Genomic DNA, 16283 nt, shown 5'->3' with positions numbered 1-16283 from the left:
TAGGATGTCATTAACCCGTGTTTGTTCCCTCACCCACTCTGCCCGCTTCCGATCTCTTAACGTTACACCTATCATTTTTCTTTCCATGGCTCGCTGCGTTGTCTTTAACTTAAGCTGAACTCTTTTCGTTAGCCTCCACGTTTCTGCCCCGTAGGTGAGTACCGGTAAGATTATGCTGTTGTACACTGTCCTCTTGAGGGAAACTGGTAAACTGCCACTCATGATCTGCGAGAATTTGCCATATGCGCTCCACCCCATTCTTATCCTTCTAGTTATCTCCCTCTCATGATCCGGATCAGCTGTCACTACCTGCCCTAAGTAGACGTATTCCGGCACAATTTCTAGGCTCTCGCTGCCAATTGTGAACTGTTGTTCCCTTGCTAGACTGTTGAACATTACCTTGGTTTTCTGCATGTTAATTTTTAGACCCATCAATCTGCTCTGCCTGTCTAACTCGTTGATCATGATTTGCAGTTCACCTCCTGAGTGACTCAGCAAGGCAATGTCATCAGCAAATCTCAGATTATTTAGGTATTCTCCATTTATTCTTATTCCCAACTGTTCCCAATTCAGGCCTCGAAATACCTCCTGCAAACATGCGGTGAACAGCATTGGCGATATCGTGTCTCCTTGCCTGACGCCCTTCCTTATTAGAATTTTATTGCTGACTTTATGGAGGACTACAGTAGCTGTGCAGTTGCTATATATATCTTCCAGTATTTTGACATAAGGCTCTTCTACCCCCTGATTACGCAATGCCTGTATGACTGCTGAGGTTTCCACTGAGTCGAATGCTTTCTCGTAATCAATGAAAGCTATATATAGAGGTTGGTTATATTCTGCGCATTTCTCTATCACCTGATTGATAGTGTGAATATGATCTATTGTGGAATATCCTTTACGAAAGCCTGCCTGATCATTTGGTTGATTAAAGTCTAACGTTGCCCTGACTCTATTAGCGATTACCTTAGTAAATACTTTGTAGGCAACGGATAGTAAGCTGATCGGCCTGTAATTTTTCAAGTCCTTGGCGTCTCCCTTCTTATGAATTAAGATAATGTTTGCATTCTTCCAAGCTTCTGGTACAGTCGAGGTCATAAGGCATTGCGTATACAGGGTGGCTAGTTTTTCTAGCACGACGTCCCCTCCATCCTTCAACAGATCTGATGTTACCTGATCCTCCCCAGCTGCTTTTCCCCTTTTCATTGCTTCTAAGGCTTTCTTTACTTCATCTTTCGTTACTGGCGGGATGACGCATTGCTGTGCACTGCTGTCTTTCTCATTGACGCTCTGGTTTTTACCTATGCCTAGTTTCCTCTTCACTGTTTTTAGGCTACCTCCGTTCTTTATAGCATGCTCGATTCTCTCCATATTAAACTTCCTTATGTCGGCTACCTTGCGCTTATTTATTAACTTTGATAGCTCCGTTAGTTCTATTCTATCGGTAGTGTTAGATGCCTTCATGTTTTGGCGCTTCTTAATCAGATCTTTCGTCACCTGAGATAGCTTCCCGGTATCTTTTCGAACTGTCCTACCGCCTACTTCTACTGCGCACTCCGTAATTACTGATGTCAGGTTATCGTGCATTGAATGAACATCAAGATCATCTTCCTCAGTTAAAGCCGAGTATCTGTTTTGCAGCGCTATCCTAAACTCCTGTGCTTTCCCTCTTACGGCTAACTCGTTAATGGTCTTCTTCTTCGCTAGCTTCTTCCGTTCCCTCTTCAAGTCTAAGCTAATTCTAGACCTTACCATTCTATGGTCGCTGCAACGCACCCTTCCGAGGACGGCCACATCCTGAATGATGCCAGGTTTAGCGCATAGTATGAAGTCGATTTCATTTTTAATCTCACCATTGGGGCTCTTCCAGGTCCACTTCCTGTCTTCTCGTTTGCGGAAGAAGGTATTCATGATCCGTAAATTATTTCTATCCGCGAATTCGACTAATAACTCTCCCCTGCTATTTCTAGAGCCTATCCCATAGTCACCTACCGTTTGGTCGTCAGCCTGCTTCTTGCCCACCTTCGCATTGAAGTCGCCCATCAGTACAGTGTACTGCGATTTTACTTTATTCATTGCCGATTCTACGTCCTCATAGAAACTTTCAACGGTCTGGTAATCATGGCTGGATGTGGGTGCGTAGGCCTGCACCACTTTCAGCTTGTACCTCCTATTCAGCCTAATTACTATTGCTGCTACCCTCTCGTTAATACTGTAGAACTCCTCTACGTTGCCAGCTATATCCTTATTAATGAGGAAACCCACACCTAGTTCTCGTCTATCCTTTAGCCCGCGATAGCTGTTCAGCTGATGTGCTTTTAGAAACATTCACTGCACTGTGGCGAGAAGTCTTTCAGTGTATTTTCAGATTCTATTTTATTTCTTCCTGTGTGTTGTTGGTTGCTTCCCATGAGTATTTTGTTAAACCTGCTGCCAAAAACAGGTCTTGACATACTGACTGTTTTTTGTAGTACTAATGCCTTTTATTTGTGTCCTGTACTTTAAAACTCCACAGCACTGGCACTGTTTTGTTTGCCATTTGTGTGAGTTTTAGCACCCCCACCCCCCAGAAAATGATTTCTGGCATCGCTTGTTGCACTGCTCAGAGATGTGCCTTCAAGAGTAATACTGTGTGTGGTTGCATTCCCTCACTAGTGTCACAACAGTGGACAGATGTTTTGTTTGTTATTTTGGAGAAATATGCCAAGTGTTCATTCTGTATATCAGTAGTCGTTTACGTAAGTTAGGGTAATTAACATTTATATAAGCAGCAACCAGAACTGCACACTTAAAAATTATTCCCCATGATCTGGTTGCATTACTGCTGTGTGAAAAATTTGACAAATGCAATATGGTATGACTAGAGTGTAGCTCGATTTGTATGCACACGATAAATGTTTAACTGGCATCGATGTTCTCACTTTGTTGGGCAGTGTTAGCTCACAGTTACACTGTAATGTTTGCAACAAAAATGGTTATGTATGGAATGCACCATTTCTTGTTTCATTGAAATGGAATATTTTTCAACCTAAATAATATATTCAGGTTTTTATGAAGACAGCCTGTCAGTTTTCCACCGCAAATATCAAACATAATATGGCAAGAAGGTGCGAAATTTTATACAAAGTGTCGTAATTGACTAAAATAGCGACATAAATATGCTTTGACTTAGAAGGTAAACTCCCGAAGGTCCATGAAAATAATTTCTATTTCGAAGGTGTGCATTACATTTGAAATTGAGGCAAAAAGTTATGCTAAAATTGTGGCAAAATTTTTTTGCAGAAGAATGGCTGATGATATACTACACCGCTCACTGTTTCACAAAATATTCACTGCATTCACTGTATGGCATAAAAAAAATCTAGCGTATTTACACTATGAAGGATGTGAAGTTCACCTCAAAACAAAGAAAGGCTACTAGATGCAGACCACTCTCGGAAAAAGCTGCCAGTTTGCTTTATGTGCTGTTACATAATGTGTCGAAGGGTTAAAGTGTGTTTTGGGGTGAGTTGCTATTGTACTCTGTAGCAGATGGATAAGAAAGAGGATACAGAGAGAGACCAGATCACTACTGAGGCGCTTTATACTTTACCATTGTGGTATGTTTAAGCGTCTCCCATTTCTGCTTCACAAAGTTTGAATTATGTTTCGGAAATTCCTGAATGCTTGGGCAATTTCTTTACTTTCAGTGGCAGATTATTACTGTGCAGAAATTTATCCCCTGAAAAAAAAAATATATCTGGCAATGCTTGCCTGACATACTGGGTATATTCAGTTTTCTGCAGAAACTTTTCAAATGATTCACTTTATATCCTTCTTGTCATCACCTTAAATATGTGTTCTCTTTTGAGGTGGGATCTGCTGTTCACACAGATTTTTCTCTGTTATTGGTACGGTATTAATACTATTGTTTGGACGAGCTTCACTGTGACCTATTTTCTTTGCACAAGTACGTACCTGATTAGAGATGGGGTGGTATGCCAAGTGTATTAAACTTGCATGTCACGTCAGCCTTGTACTTGTGTCTGGAAGACTTTTCGTTTCACACGTTGGGCCAATTGGTGGAAACTGAGGGGAGACATTAGCGATACTTGCACAAGAGAGGATAGTACTGTTACACGCACATGACAATTCCCTGTTTGGTCATCATTGCTGGTCACGTTTACACCAGTGCATTGCTTCCACAGGACCAGGTAGAGCGGAAAGCGCTACTCACTTCTCTTGAAAATTATTGCCCCAAGAAACTTCCCATTGTTGGGCCTTTCACACACTGTAATGGCAAGTAGAAAACACAGATCAAGAAAACGGTACCTGTCAACTCCTTTGTCTGCCCAGAGCTGTATACAGCACTAGAGGAAGCAGATATGCTTACTACTAGACCCAATCCATTGCATAAATATACAGATATTTCTATAGAGCATCGGAGGCACTCAGAGTGTGCTTGGAATGCTACCAGGCCTTGCTTTAGAGAGTGCTTTCAAGGAATTCCACAATGTGAAACAGATTCTAAAACAAGCAAATGAAACATAACTTCCATGTGGTGAAACAGCCTCTAGGAAATTGGGAGACATAAGACCCTCTGAAATGCAACACAATGCAATTTTCTGCAGATGTAACGAAACAGGTTATTTCAGTGTTTTGTCAACCATGTTTAGCCATAACTGCAATCAACATGTAGCTCCGCGCAGCCAGGAGCTTCAAAAAATGTCCTTGTTTGTAGCCAGCTCCCGTGCTCGGGAGCAGTTTGATTGCAATTACTTCAATGTTATGCACAACTATCGACTTTCATGAACACACCTGAGCCAAACATTCCAGTGCATGCAAATCTTCAAATGTGTATGCAACATCCGGTACCTATTTCATTGCAAGGCCAGAAACGCTTTTCTCACAAGTGAACAAATAGAAGCAGCAACCTGGCAACATGTGAAACATGGATATTGATGCAAACTGCTGTACTGGTTCAATGGCTTTTTTGTTTGGCTGCTGAGTGCAATGTTGTCGAATGAAATCCTGGCAACGGTCACTTCATTTCGACGGAAGTTAGATGCAAGCACACCCATGTGGTATGCAGTGTCATAGCGCATTAAAGAACCTCATGTGATCGAAATTATTCGAAGCTATCACCATGTTTTGGCATAAGCCAAGCCCCACTGCTTCCCATCTCCCAAGTCCAGAGCTACAGCCACTGACCTCCATAAGTGAGCTGCAGTCTAGGGCTGCACTAGGCGTTGATTTCCAGCCATAGTATAAGCTAAGCAGTTGTATCATAAGCATGATGTCTGCTGGTATTTCCACATTCTTTCATATCCTTTTTTCTCTGTAACTGATGGATGGTTCTGGGTACTTTTTGTGTGTTGTCCAACATGCAGTCATTTGTAAAGAAAGAATTTAGGCATCGTTGTTTATGGCAGTGCAGTTTTTATTCACTTAACCCTGCTTTTCTCTGTTAATTTTGCAGACTAATATTGACAAGCCAAAGGAATACATGCTACCACAGGAAGAAGCCTTGAATATAAATCCTCGCCTTCACAGATGCTTTGGCCTGATGTTCATAGCCTGTGAATTAACTTGTTTATAGACCTTAGTGCCTGGTGTCCATGGACGAAATGGTGTGCATAATGAATGCCCCATCCATCAAAAGCATAGATACTTGAAGCATCAATGAGGGTTATTGTTGAAGATGCCATGGGGCAACATGGTATAAGCATAAAGAAGGGTATGAGTATACAGGACACCTTGTTATCATTTGGTAGAGCACAATGCAAGCGGAATATTTTTTTTCTCCAATTTTTCAAGATTTTCACGGAGCAAGGTGTTGTAAACAAAAATACATTCCGTGCAATAAGTAGCTATTGGATGTATGTGCTATTGGTGGGCCATCCTTAATCTCCATTCTGGTGCTAGAGGAACTTTAAGAAATGTCTCGTCTTACTTGTCTTTCTTGTTACAGTACCGTGCGAGTGCATTTCTTATTATTTTGGTTATTTTCTTTGTTGTTTTTTGTTTTTGCTTTAGTCACGTTTGGGACCTTATGATGAAGCATGTCTACCAAAGCTGCAGCAACAGCTTTTATTACTGTTCAGCCAGACATTCAGGGTGGCAATTTAATCCGTTATATGTTGACTGCTCTGAAATGAAACCCACATTTAATGTGCATTTCACTCCAGTTGCTAATTCAATGTACACAGTGTAGTGTGGTTTGTCATGGCTGGGCATTGGAGCTTGTCATTATTTTTAATGTGTATAACACAGCTCACACCGGCTGGCTGAACAGTATCTGTTGCTACATGGGTTTAACTCGCACCATAACGTCTATTCTATTTTTATGTTTGTGGTAACAGAAGGTGACTTTTTGCTGAATGAAGTGTAACTATATTATATTTACATGTAATTTTTTAGAATTTTCTGTCCCAAAATGGAAACCTTGTTTTTGTCTATTGCTCATGATGTATGTGTTTGTTACACAATCCATTACTGTGGAACTATGAACCAGCTTCGAGAAGAATTGAGGCAAGGGGCTATTCATAACTCAACCTTCGGAAAATTCGGGAATTTCTTCCAGTCCCTTGATGTCCGAATTCATGAGGTTTTACTATCCATCCTGTTACCTTTAAATGTTGCATTGTATGAATTCATGGTTTCATATGGTTACTCATTCTGCGTGTCTACATCACCTATTGCATGCAGTTAATGCTGTTCAATCAAGCAATATACATTTCTAAGGACATCATGTTTTTTTTTAGTATGGTAGAGTCAGTATAATTTTGTATATTTTGGTTCGAAATGCGGGATACTATTTTGAAAAAGAACTTGGAACAATGTTTGGACGTTTATATTTTTAAATTGTTTTTTTACAAAACGTACACTCCATTCGATATTGCAAGGTATTTTTTTCTTATTATTCGCATTTGAAAATTTAAATATTCACACACCAAGGCATCTGCGACGGTGCGAATTTTTTCTGAGCTGTCGGATATGTTCCTTATAGAAATCTAAAAACTAAAATTTAATTCTAGTGGACGGTTGTTCTTGACTGAAGGGATTAAGCTCTACTTATGAAATTTAACTTTACTCAAGTAACGCAGCTATTGCATAGCACTGTTGTCTACAGTCACAATCTTACACCCTTGCAGTATGTGAGCTGCGGCGTATTGGGCCCCACGTTTTAATAAAAGTGGTCTGGTCTTGTAATGCAGGAATGGCCACCGCAGACTGCAAGGCTGGTGTGATTCTCGGACAAAATTTACCTCATCAAAAGTGCCCTGTGAACCACTGTGTGCCAACTATCAGCACCAGCATGAGTAATCACCGGGCAAGCCTACAGGCAAGCAGGCTCACCAGTGCACCCACTGCGGCAACATTTTAAAGAAGAGATCTGACCTGGCGGCGCACAGGCGACCGCCCATATCATTGCTGTTACTGTGATAGCACATTCGCTTATAAGAGCTATCTGGTCAGACATCTGCGCACCCATACGGGTGATCGTCCATACTGTTGCGACCATTGTGGTAGCACGTTTTCAGCAAAGAGCAGTTTGGACAGACACCAGCGCATGCATACGGGTGATCGTCCGTACCCTTGTGACCACTGTGACAGCAAATTTGCACTAAAGAGCAGTTTGGACAATCACGTGCGCACCCATACGGGTGATCGTCCGTACTGTTGTGACCACTGTGGCAATGCGTTTGTACAAAAGATCCATTTGGTACAACACGTCCGCATCCACACTGGTGAGAAGCCATTCCAGTGCCAGCTGTGCCCCATGGCGTTTGCACAAAACGCAGCCCTTGTGGTGCACATGCGGTCCCACAAGGGTGAAAAACCATTTCAGTGTGACTTGTGCACAAAGGCGTTCTCAGTTAAGTGCAGTTTAAAACACCACAAAGAGACGAGGCACTAAAGGAATAAGAGTGTTCCCTGGTTTCCTTTGGAGAAAGTTTTGGTAGCAATCTTGTTGGGAACCAGATAACGGCATGCTAGTTAGGTGGCCTGTGACAAGTGTACCATCTTAAAATGGCGCTCGACTGCTGTTCTGAAAGACGCGGGTTCGATCGAGCCGCGTCGGCCACATTTCGATGGAGGTGAAATGCTCAAGGCCCCTGTGCGATATCGATACACGTTTAAAGGACCCCAGGTGGTCGAAAATTGCCAGAGCCCTTCACTACGGCGCCGCTCGTAGCCTGAGTCGCATCGGTGCGTTAAACTTTATAAACCAAATGAAACCCTATGTCCGTAGTTAGTTTGATTTGCAAGTAATCTTTAGTGTTGACACTGCACTGGCACTGGGCAATTCCGTATCTTCTTTGTGAACCACGAGCCTACTATGCTTGCAGACTTCTGTGGAGAGGAAAAAAATTGATACATAGGGATAACATCACTTCCCATTGAAGGAAGGTTTTCAGTGATGATGTGTCCAATATATATTTCTCGTGTTCTCAGCTTTCTGATGAAGATCAGAAGGCAGGGTGGACTGATTATTTATTGAAATTTATTGCCCTAAGCGCACTTGTGTTACTTAAATGTTTTATCAATTTACGGATTCCTATTCCATTGGCTCCACCCTCAAGATTGTGTGGCTTGGTTTGGTTTTTAAAAAAAGCTTTAAGAATTAATTTTTTAAAAAAGCAAAAATTTTAAAGGGGGAAGAGGGTCTTAGAAAAAAATTTATTATTAAAGTCACAATTATGAAACCTTAAGGGAACATGTATATTTGCATGCTGATTCTATATATGGAATTTAATTTCATGTGCAACAATTTGTTGAGCACCTATGTAATTTGTTATGTAACTTTTTGTGGAGAGCTTTCAAGAAATCCTGCTATAGAGAACTTGCTAGAATGCATGCCATTGGTTTCTCTTGACATTAAGCTATGCAATAAAGCTAAAATTATTATCCTGCCTGTCATAGAAGTTGAGGTATAGAATTTTGAACTTGTCACATCAGAAACAGGAAGACAAATTTTTCTTCCCGTTCGTGAAGTACGAAGTTCAAAACCCTGTAACTCAACTTCTGTGATAGGCAGGATAATAATTTTATCCTTATTGCATAGATTGTTGTCAAGACAAGCGGAAGGCATACATTCTAGCAAGTTCACTGCAGCAAAATTTCATTAAAGCTCTCCACAAGGGTTACATAATATATTGCATCAAGTCCACAAAGACTTAATGTACATTAAAATAAATTCCACATTTGGAATCGGCATGCAAAAATACTTGTTCCCTGAAGATTTCATAATCGTGATTTCATTAATAAAATTTTTTTTCTAAGAGCAGCTTCCCTCCTTAAAAGAGCTTCACTGCACCGGTCTCACTTGTCAGATTGCTGTTTCTGTGCTGCATGCAAATGCCATATTTTGTTGAATATTGTGGCCTATTTCCAGCCTTTTGTCGCAATAGGAGTTGTGTTGTAATTCTTCACTTTTGCATATTTGTAAGCTAAAGCTAGCCTTGTTCCATTTTCATAGGGTGCTTATGACAAGAAGGCTATTGGGTTTGTCACCACTGATATCAGTGTTGCTGTAATTGCTGCGATTCATCATAGGCTGTTCAGCTGACGTGTTTGTAGAAACAATCACTTCGTAGCAGCGAGAAGTATTTCAGTGTGTTTTGAGATTGCATTTTATTACTTCTTGCGTGTTGGTTTCTTCTTATGAGTATTTTGTCACACCTGCTGTCATAAAGTGGCCTCGACAGTCTGGTTGTTTGCAGTACTAATTTCTTTTATTACCAATCTGTACATTGATACTCAAAAGCATTGGTACTCTGGTTTTCCGTTTGTGTGAATAGCTAAGGTGCTCTTCTCCCTAAACTGAGCTTTTATGTTGACAGGCAGTTCTAGCCTCCCTCCCCCAAAAAAATTTTTGGCATCACTAGTTGCATTCCTCAGTGCTATGCCTGCAACAGTACGAATTTGTGTCACTGTATTCCCTCTGTAGTGACACTACATTGTGCACGTTTTGTTGGTTAGTTTGGAGAAATTTGTTTACTTTTCGTTCTGCACATCAACAGTTGTTTACTTAAGTTAGGGTTGTTAACAAATAAACAAGTGCTAACCAGAACTGGGTACTTAAAAGTTATTCCCCAAGATCTGGTTGCATTCGTCTTGAGGTGTGTCTGAAAAATTTCCGGAGAAAAACAGTGCAGCATCCCTTGATTGCTCTAATTTTGTTCGACATGTATGCAGGGCATGGAGGTTCAAATGGCATCAATGTTTTTACTTTATCGGGGCAGTCTTAGCTCACAGTTACACTGTATTGTTCGCAATAAAAATAGCTATGTGGCTCTTTCTGGCTATGATGATGTCTGTTCAGTGGCAAAAAAAATGCATTTATTGCTGGGAAAATTGGGTTATAAAAATTTGTCCCACAACCGAATTCAAACTTGTGACATCAAGATCAAGAAAAACTCCACGATGACTGTTTATAAGCGAATAGCGGCATCGCCTCAGGGGTCATATGAAGAGAACTGTCTTGATGCACTGCAGATTGCTTGCAAAAGCAGCTGGTTGTGGCAACATGTATATTTTTTTTAATGCAAAAGCATTGCCTGTCTCATTGTGAGAAACACTAGCAGCATGTGTTAGTGTACTCTCAGGTGGTACAGAAAATCCCAGGGTTGGAACCCGACCGCGGCGGCCATGTTTCGATAGAGGCAAAACACATAAGGCGCTGTGTGCTGTGTGACATTCGTGGATTAAAGATTCCCAGGTGGTCGGACCCCTCCACAACAGCACCTCTCTCTTCTTTTCTTCTTCCACTTCCTCCTTTGTCTTTTCTCTTATGTGGTGTCCACCATGATAAGTGAGAAGATTACTGAGTCATTGCCTTTCCTCAAATCCAATTTTCATTTTCAAATGCTGGGACTTATCACACCCGCAGCTAAACACCCAAAGGATTGTAGAAATAATTTCTATTATGAATGTGCACTTTATACTGGAAATTGCGATGAAAATAATGCTGCAACTGGTAGCTAATTATGTGCGCACAAATATGGTGAACAATGAGCTACACTGCTTCCTGCTTTGGAAAATATCATTAGCTACGTTGACTATATAGCATAAAAAGCGGCCTTATTTGCGAGATAAAGGATATAAAATTCATCCGATACAAAGTAATCACTGCTAGATGTAGCCCACTATCAGAAAAAGCTGAGAGTTTATATGTACACAATAGTATACATACAGTGCCAAAGGGTGTATTTCGGGGTGAGTTCCTAGTCCACTTTGTAGCAGACAAGGATAGAAAAGGAGATGTAGAGAAACCAGACCACTATGCTTTACCGTCTTATGCTTTACTATCTTTACGTTTAAGCAAAAGGAAGGACAAACGGAAGGTGGCTGCCATGGAAAGATGCCGAAGGGCGATGGATGGATGGATGGAAGGCAGGAGCGTCCCCTTTGAAACTGGGCAGTGGTAGTTGCCACCATGCTCAGTTTTTTTCCTTTATTTTTGTTTAACTCTGCTGTAAGTTGTTAATAAAATTCGCCATTTTCTTTAAAATACGTTTTCCTTCTCTTTAAAACTTATGTCACGGCTCTGCTTTTGTGCCACCAATCCTCCAATCTCTTTTTGCTAATTTCCACCGCTGATTTATTTACATGACTATTTTTTATCTCTAAACCCTAAGGAAGAGTGACTGTGCATGCATCGACAACTGGATGGATACCATCAAAATTTAGAATGAGGTGTTCTGTTGTTTCTACAGATTTACCACACACAGCACATGTGTCATCTTCTTCGTTAAATTTCTTTTTGTAGCTGAACGTTCTAAGACTCCCTGACCTATACTTCAAAGAGGAGGGCACTACCCCTTGAGTTATCATAAAACGTTTCCTTCCTGATCTGCCTTTTCCAGCATCGATATAGTTCTACACTATGCTTCTTTTCCATTGAATCTGTGAAATTTTTACCTTCGACGTTTTTAACCTGCCGTTTAATGCTCTTTCTTTCTCCTTCCTCGTCCCTGGCAAACTTACTGGTCAGCTTTCTAGTTCGTTTCCGCCACTGTGTGTCATCGCTCTTTCTGTACAGGTATTTAAATACATTACCTGCCCAACTGTTATCGTCCAATTTCCCCAGGCGTTCTTCGTATAGTACTTTACTCTGAGCTTCCCGTGCTTCGAACGTTGCCAAGTCCATATCCCCCTGTACTGCCTCGTTTGTGGTTTTCCCGTGCGCACCTATAGTGCTAATCTTCCAACAGTTCTCTGATTTACTTCTAATCGCAACTGAAATTCAGCTCTTAAGCATAGAACCGCATTCCCGAAAGTAAGCCCCGGCACCATTATTTTTTTCCAAATACCTCTGAGGACTTCATACCTGTTGTACCCCCACAAGGCCCTATGTTTCATTATCCCGGCATCTCTTCGCCCTTTTGCTATGAGAGACTGTTCGTGCTTTTCCGTGTACATATGCCCTTTGTTTGCCCATACCCCGAGGTATTTGTATTCGGCCACTCTGGGTATTTCATGGCCCTGTATTGTAAGCTCCTGATCAGTTGTGCCGTTGAAAACCATCACACCTGACCTAGTTGCGCTAAAACTGAAACCTAGACTGTCTCCTTCGTCTCCACAGAAGTTCACCAAAGTTTGCAAATCTTCCTGGTTATTTGCTAACAGTACAATATCGTCCGCATACATTAAACCCGGTAGTCGTTGCTCAACAACCTTTCCGCCTAATGTGTATGACAGATCATAACCTAATAATAATAATTGGTTTTGGGGGGAAGGAAATGGCGCAGTATCTGTCTCATATAGCGTTGGACACCTGTACCGCGCCGTAAGGGAAGGGATAAAGGAGGGAGTGAAAGAAGAAAGGAAGAAGAGGTGCCGTAGTGGAGGGCTCCGGAATAATTTTGACCACCTGGGGATCTTTAACGTGCACTGACATCGCACAGCACACGGGCGCCTTAGCATTTTTCCTCCATAAAAACGCAGCCGCCGCGGTCGGGTTCGAACCCGGCACAGATCATAACCTAGATTGCTTCTTTGTAGCCTTCTCTCCATACTTATCATATAAAGCATGAACAGCAGCGGTGATTGAGAACAACCTTGCCCTAATGTTTTTTGTACCTGGACAGTTGATGTACCCTTAATTCCTTCTCATGTGTTTCAACTTTATTCTTTCGATATATTTCCTGTAAAAAATTAATTAATCTCAAAACCGCGTACAGCGCCGCTTCAGCAGCGCCGGCAGCGGCATGATCGAATGTTGTTTTTGCCTTCTTGTGTTAGCAGCGGCGTGGCAGCCGTTGCGTTCTTTAGAGGGTCTCGTGTGGTCGTCGTGTGGTCGTCGGTGGTCGTGTGGAGTGTGGTGCGCGGGTAAAGTGAACTAGATGAGAGGGTGTCAAACGCCTATGCCGCCTGTGTATCAAAATCTAGGTAAAAAAAAAAGGTAATTTCCGCATGGAGCGCTGCGCACGTTATCCTTGCCTAGGTGCCTTTTTAGAGGCGGCAGAACCACTGCGATGCCGCATCGGGCGCCCGAAAGTGAAGCCACCTGAAGTTGGGCAGCATGTCCCGGATGTCAGCCTTTGGCAGTGCATGAACAAGCCGTGCTAGCTAAAAAAAAAAATAACCGAAACCGAAACTGAAGTTTGTGCCGCGCCGTCTTGCTGCTGCCGTGGGCTTTGACTCTCCGTGCCACGCAACGCCACTTTTGAATGCGCGTTTAGAGCACCCACGACTTTACTCTCCCAACCCCAATAGGTGCTTTTGGCAGATGAGTACTACAAACACGCCCTTCAAACCGTGCTGGGAATTGTTTCGTTCAGCTTGACGTCTTCCAGCTGCAGAGTGCGTCACGCAAACGCACGCTGTCGACCACTGAAAGGAGTTTTCGTCTGCGAGGTGTCTGTAGTGTTTTCTTTCAGCTTGTGAATGAGGGAAAATAAAGCACAACTGGATCAGCTCACACTTGGCGGCCGCTCCCTGCACACAATGCAGCGAACGTTGCATTGTTAAGGATCCTACAGCCACCGGTTATACATGTCAGCCGATGGATGCGCGAGCTGCATGATTGCGAAGCATGGACGGCTAGCTCATCGACAAAGTGGGCACACTTCGTTCTAGTCAATGTAAAAGTATGACTGAACTCAGAAGTACAATCAAGCCGCCTTGTTGAACTTCAGTGCAGCGTATGCAACAAGGATAGCTTTATTCAAAAGCATGGGCGCATTGCACTTAACTGCACGAAGAAAAAGATTGCAGTAATTTAGACATAATAGCACCTATCTCCGCACATATCAGGCTATAATGAGAGCGTATACACGTGTGCAGTAGAAATGAAAGAAAAATCAGCTAAAGTAGATATTCTTCATTGTTTTTAACTCGAAAATGTTGTACATAAATAATATTCATTTCCAATAGGAGTCAAGGAAAAGGCTATATTAAATCGGCTTGAGCGGGCCTCCAAAACTCCACAACTGCACCTTTAAAGGGGGAAGGAACAAAATTTGTGTTTCGCATTTTCTCATACATTGGCAAATATAGATAACTACGTGGTAATCAACTATAGGTACCCGGTAAACAGACTGTGATTGAGGTCACGAAGACATAGCTGTTTGTTCGGTCGCTCGCATTCCGGCTCATGGGGAAGGCTAGTACGGTTAAGAGACACAGGTTAATAAAACCGCGAGGGAGTTATTGTAGCTCTTTGTACATATGTGACGGGAGCACTAAATTTACATGTTACACCACTTCACTGCTGATACCAAACTGCATGAAAGAAACATTTTTATATAGTGTTAAGTGGACAGGTTTTATATGGAGCAGGGAACACGGCGCGGAACAGATGTCAAGTAAATGCCGCTCTTAGGGGCAACACGGCAGGCCGCCGGACGCCGTTCTCCTCTTCTCGCCGGCTTCGCTCTAATCGTCTTCATCAGGTACGTCTCTCACACGCAGGTTGTCCCTGGATCCCTGGGCAGCCGAAGGTCCCTGCGTGATGGTTAACCCCTCGGGCATGGCAGGCTCGACCACGTGGTCGACTGCAGTCCTAGAGGAACCACGTCCACTGCTAACCTGCAACTGTGAGGTCGCTGAGTAGATCGACAACAACGCGAAGGTGGAACGTAATGCGGCAACATTTATGTTTACGTGGTACAGAGAGGGTGTACAGACGTGTCTTGGCACTCACAAAGTGAAGAAGTTCTTCTGCTTCGAAACAATTATCGTTAAATAATTACCCTATTATCTTCAATTACTGAACACCACAATGTAAAAAAAAAAACATACGCTCCTTGTTTCCGGTGACTGTTGGCTTCCATCAATGAAGGGGAAAGCCTCAGAGTGCTTGCCAACGTTTCAACTAGAGGAGTTGTCGTCGTGTGGGTAAAGCATTCGTCAATGGCGTGGAGTATCGCCTTGCCTCCGAGGAAAAAGGCCCAGTGAGGGGGAAAAGGTGGGAAGGGTGTTATAGAATGGGGAGGGTGAATCTTGTCCAGGCTTGGTAGCTGCTACAGCGGCTTGAAATAAAAAGGCCGGCTCAACAGAAAGGAATACGGGGGTATTAAGCGTGGAGAGATGTGGCGAACGTGGAGGCTTTGTCTCCAGCTGCAACAGGTGCACCGTGACACAACTGGCTTCGTTGGCCTGAAAAACGAAAAGAATATGATGAAACAATGAAGCAGCATGGCAGAGTGAAATGCGGGAGAACAAAAAAAGAAGGAATTAGAGGAAAAGAGAGAGAATGGGGGCGAGATTAGATGAATTGTGAGAGGAAGGGGGAGGGAATTAATGCTGAAGCCAAGTGTTCCTGAGAAATGACAGCAAAAGCTTCAGGGCATAAGGAAAAAGTAGAACGATCAGAAATCAGAGAGAGGGAAAAAAGGAGACTGAAGGGGAAAAACTCGGGTTGGGGCGGAGGGACAGAGTGAAAGAAAGGAGAAAGCGGCGATATTGAAGCAGTGAGAGAACATATTCTACCACGTTCCAGACCTTTTTAAAGAATTACGCCAGTACTGGTATAGATTCTAAGTTTCCTTTGCATATATGTTGCTCCCTGCAAGGTTTGCAATGTTTTAAACTTGTGGACTACGGATACAACTTTTTGTTTTCTATTTCTTGCAAATTTCAAGCCATTTTTTGCTTGTTATATAGAACACATTTTTCTCAGCAACCGATCATAAAGAAGGTGTGTGGCTCGAGCCACCTTTTCTGCAAAGACCGTATGCCAGCACTTTTGTCCCGAGTACTCCGTCCTGTATGCAGCTGTGCAGAACGCAAGCTTTATGAGCACCTGCTTTTTTTTCCTACGGTTTGCCGCTGGCTGAAACGGTCGCTGTAGG

The 16283-nt window shown here is 42.5% G+C and overlaps 1 protein-coding gene across 1 annotated transcript in view; it reads left to right on the top strand.

Moving 5' to 3' along the window:
- LOC144102487 (uncharacterized) overlaps positions 1–16283 on the top strand; it is a 148096-nt gene that overhangs the window by 74664 nt on the left and 57149 nt on the right. Inside the window, exons 5-6 of the mRNA XM_077635750.1 lie at positions 7259–7301; positions 7395–7893. Coding sequence (XP_077491876.1) covers positions 7259–7301; positions 7395–7893 — 542 coding nt within the window. The remainder of the gene's footprint in view (positions 1–7258; positions 7302–7394; positions 7894–16283) is intronic.

Source organism: Amblyomma americanum, chromosome 8 (genome assembly GCF_052857255.1).
Source record: "Amblyomma americanum isolate KBUSLIRL-KWMA chromosome 8, ASM5285725v1, whole genome shotgun sequence".
NCBI lineage: Eukaryota > Metazoa > Arthropoda > Arachnida > Ixodida > Ixodidae > Amblyomma > Amblyomma americanum.
Note: the sequence above shows the minus strand (reverse complement) of the source record. Positions and strands in the feature narration are given on the sequence as shown.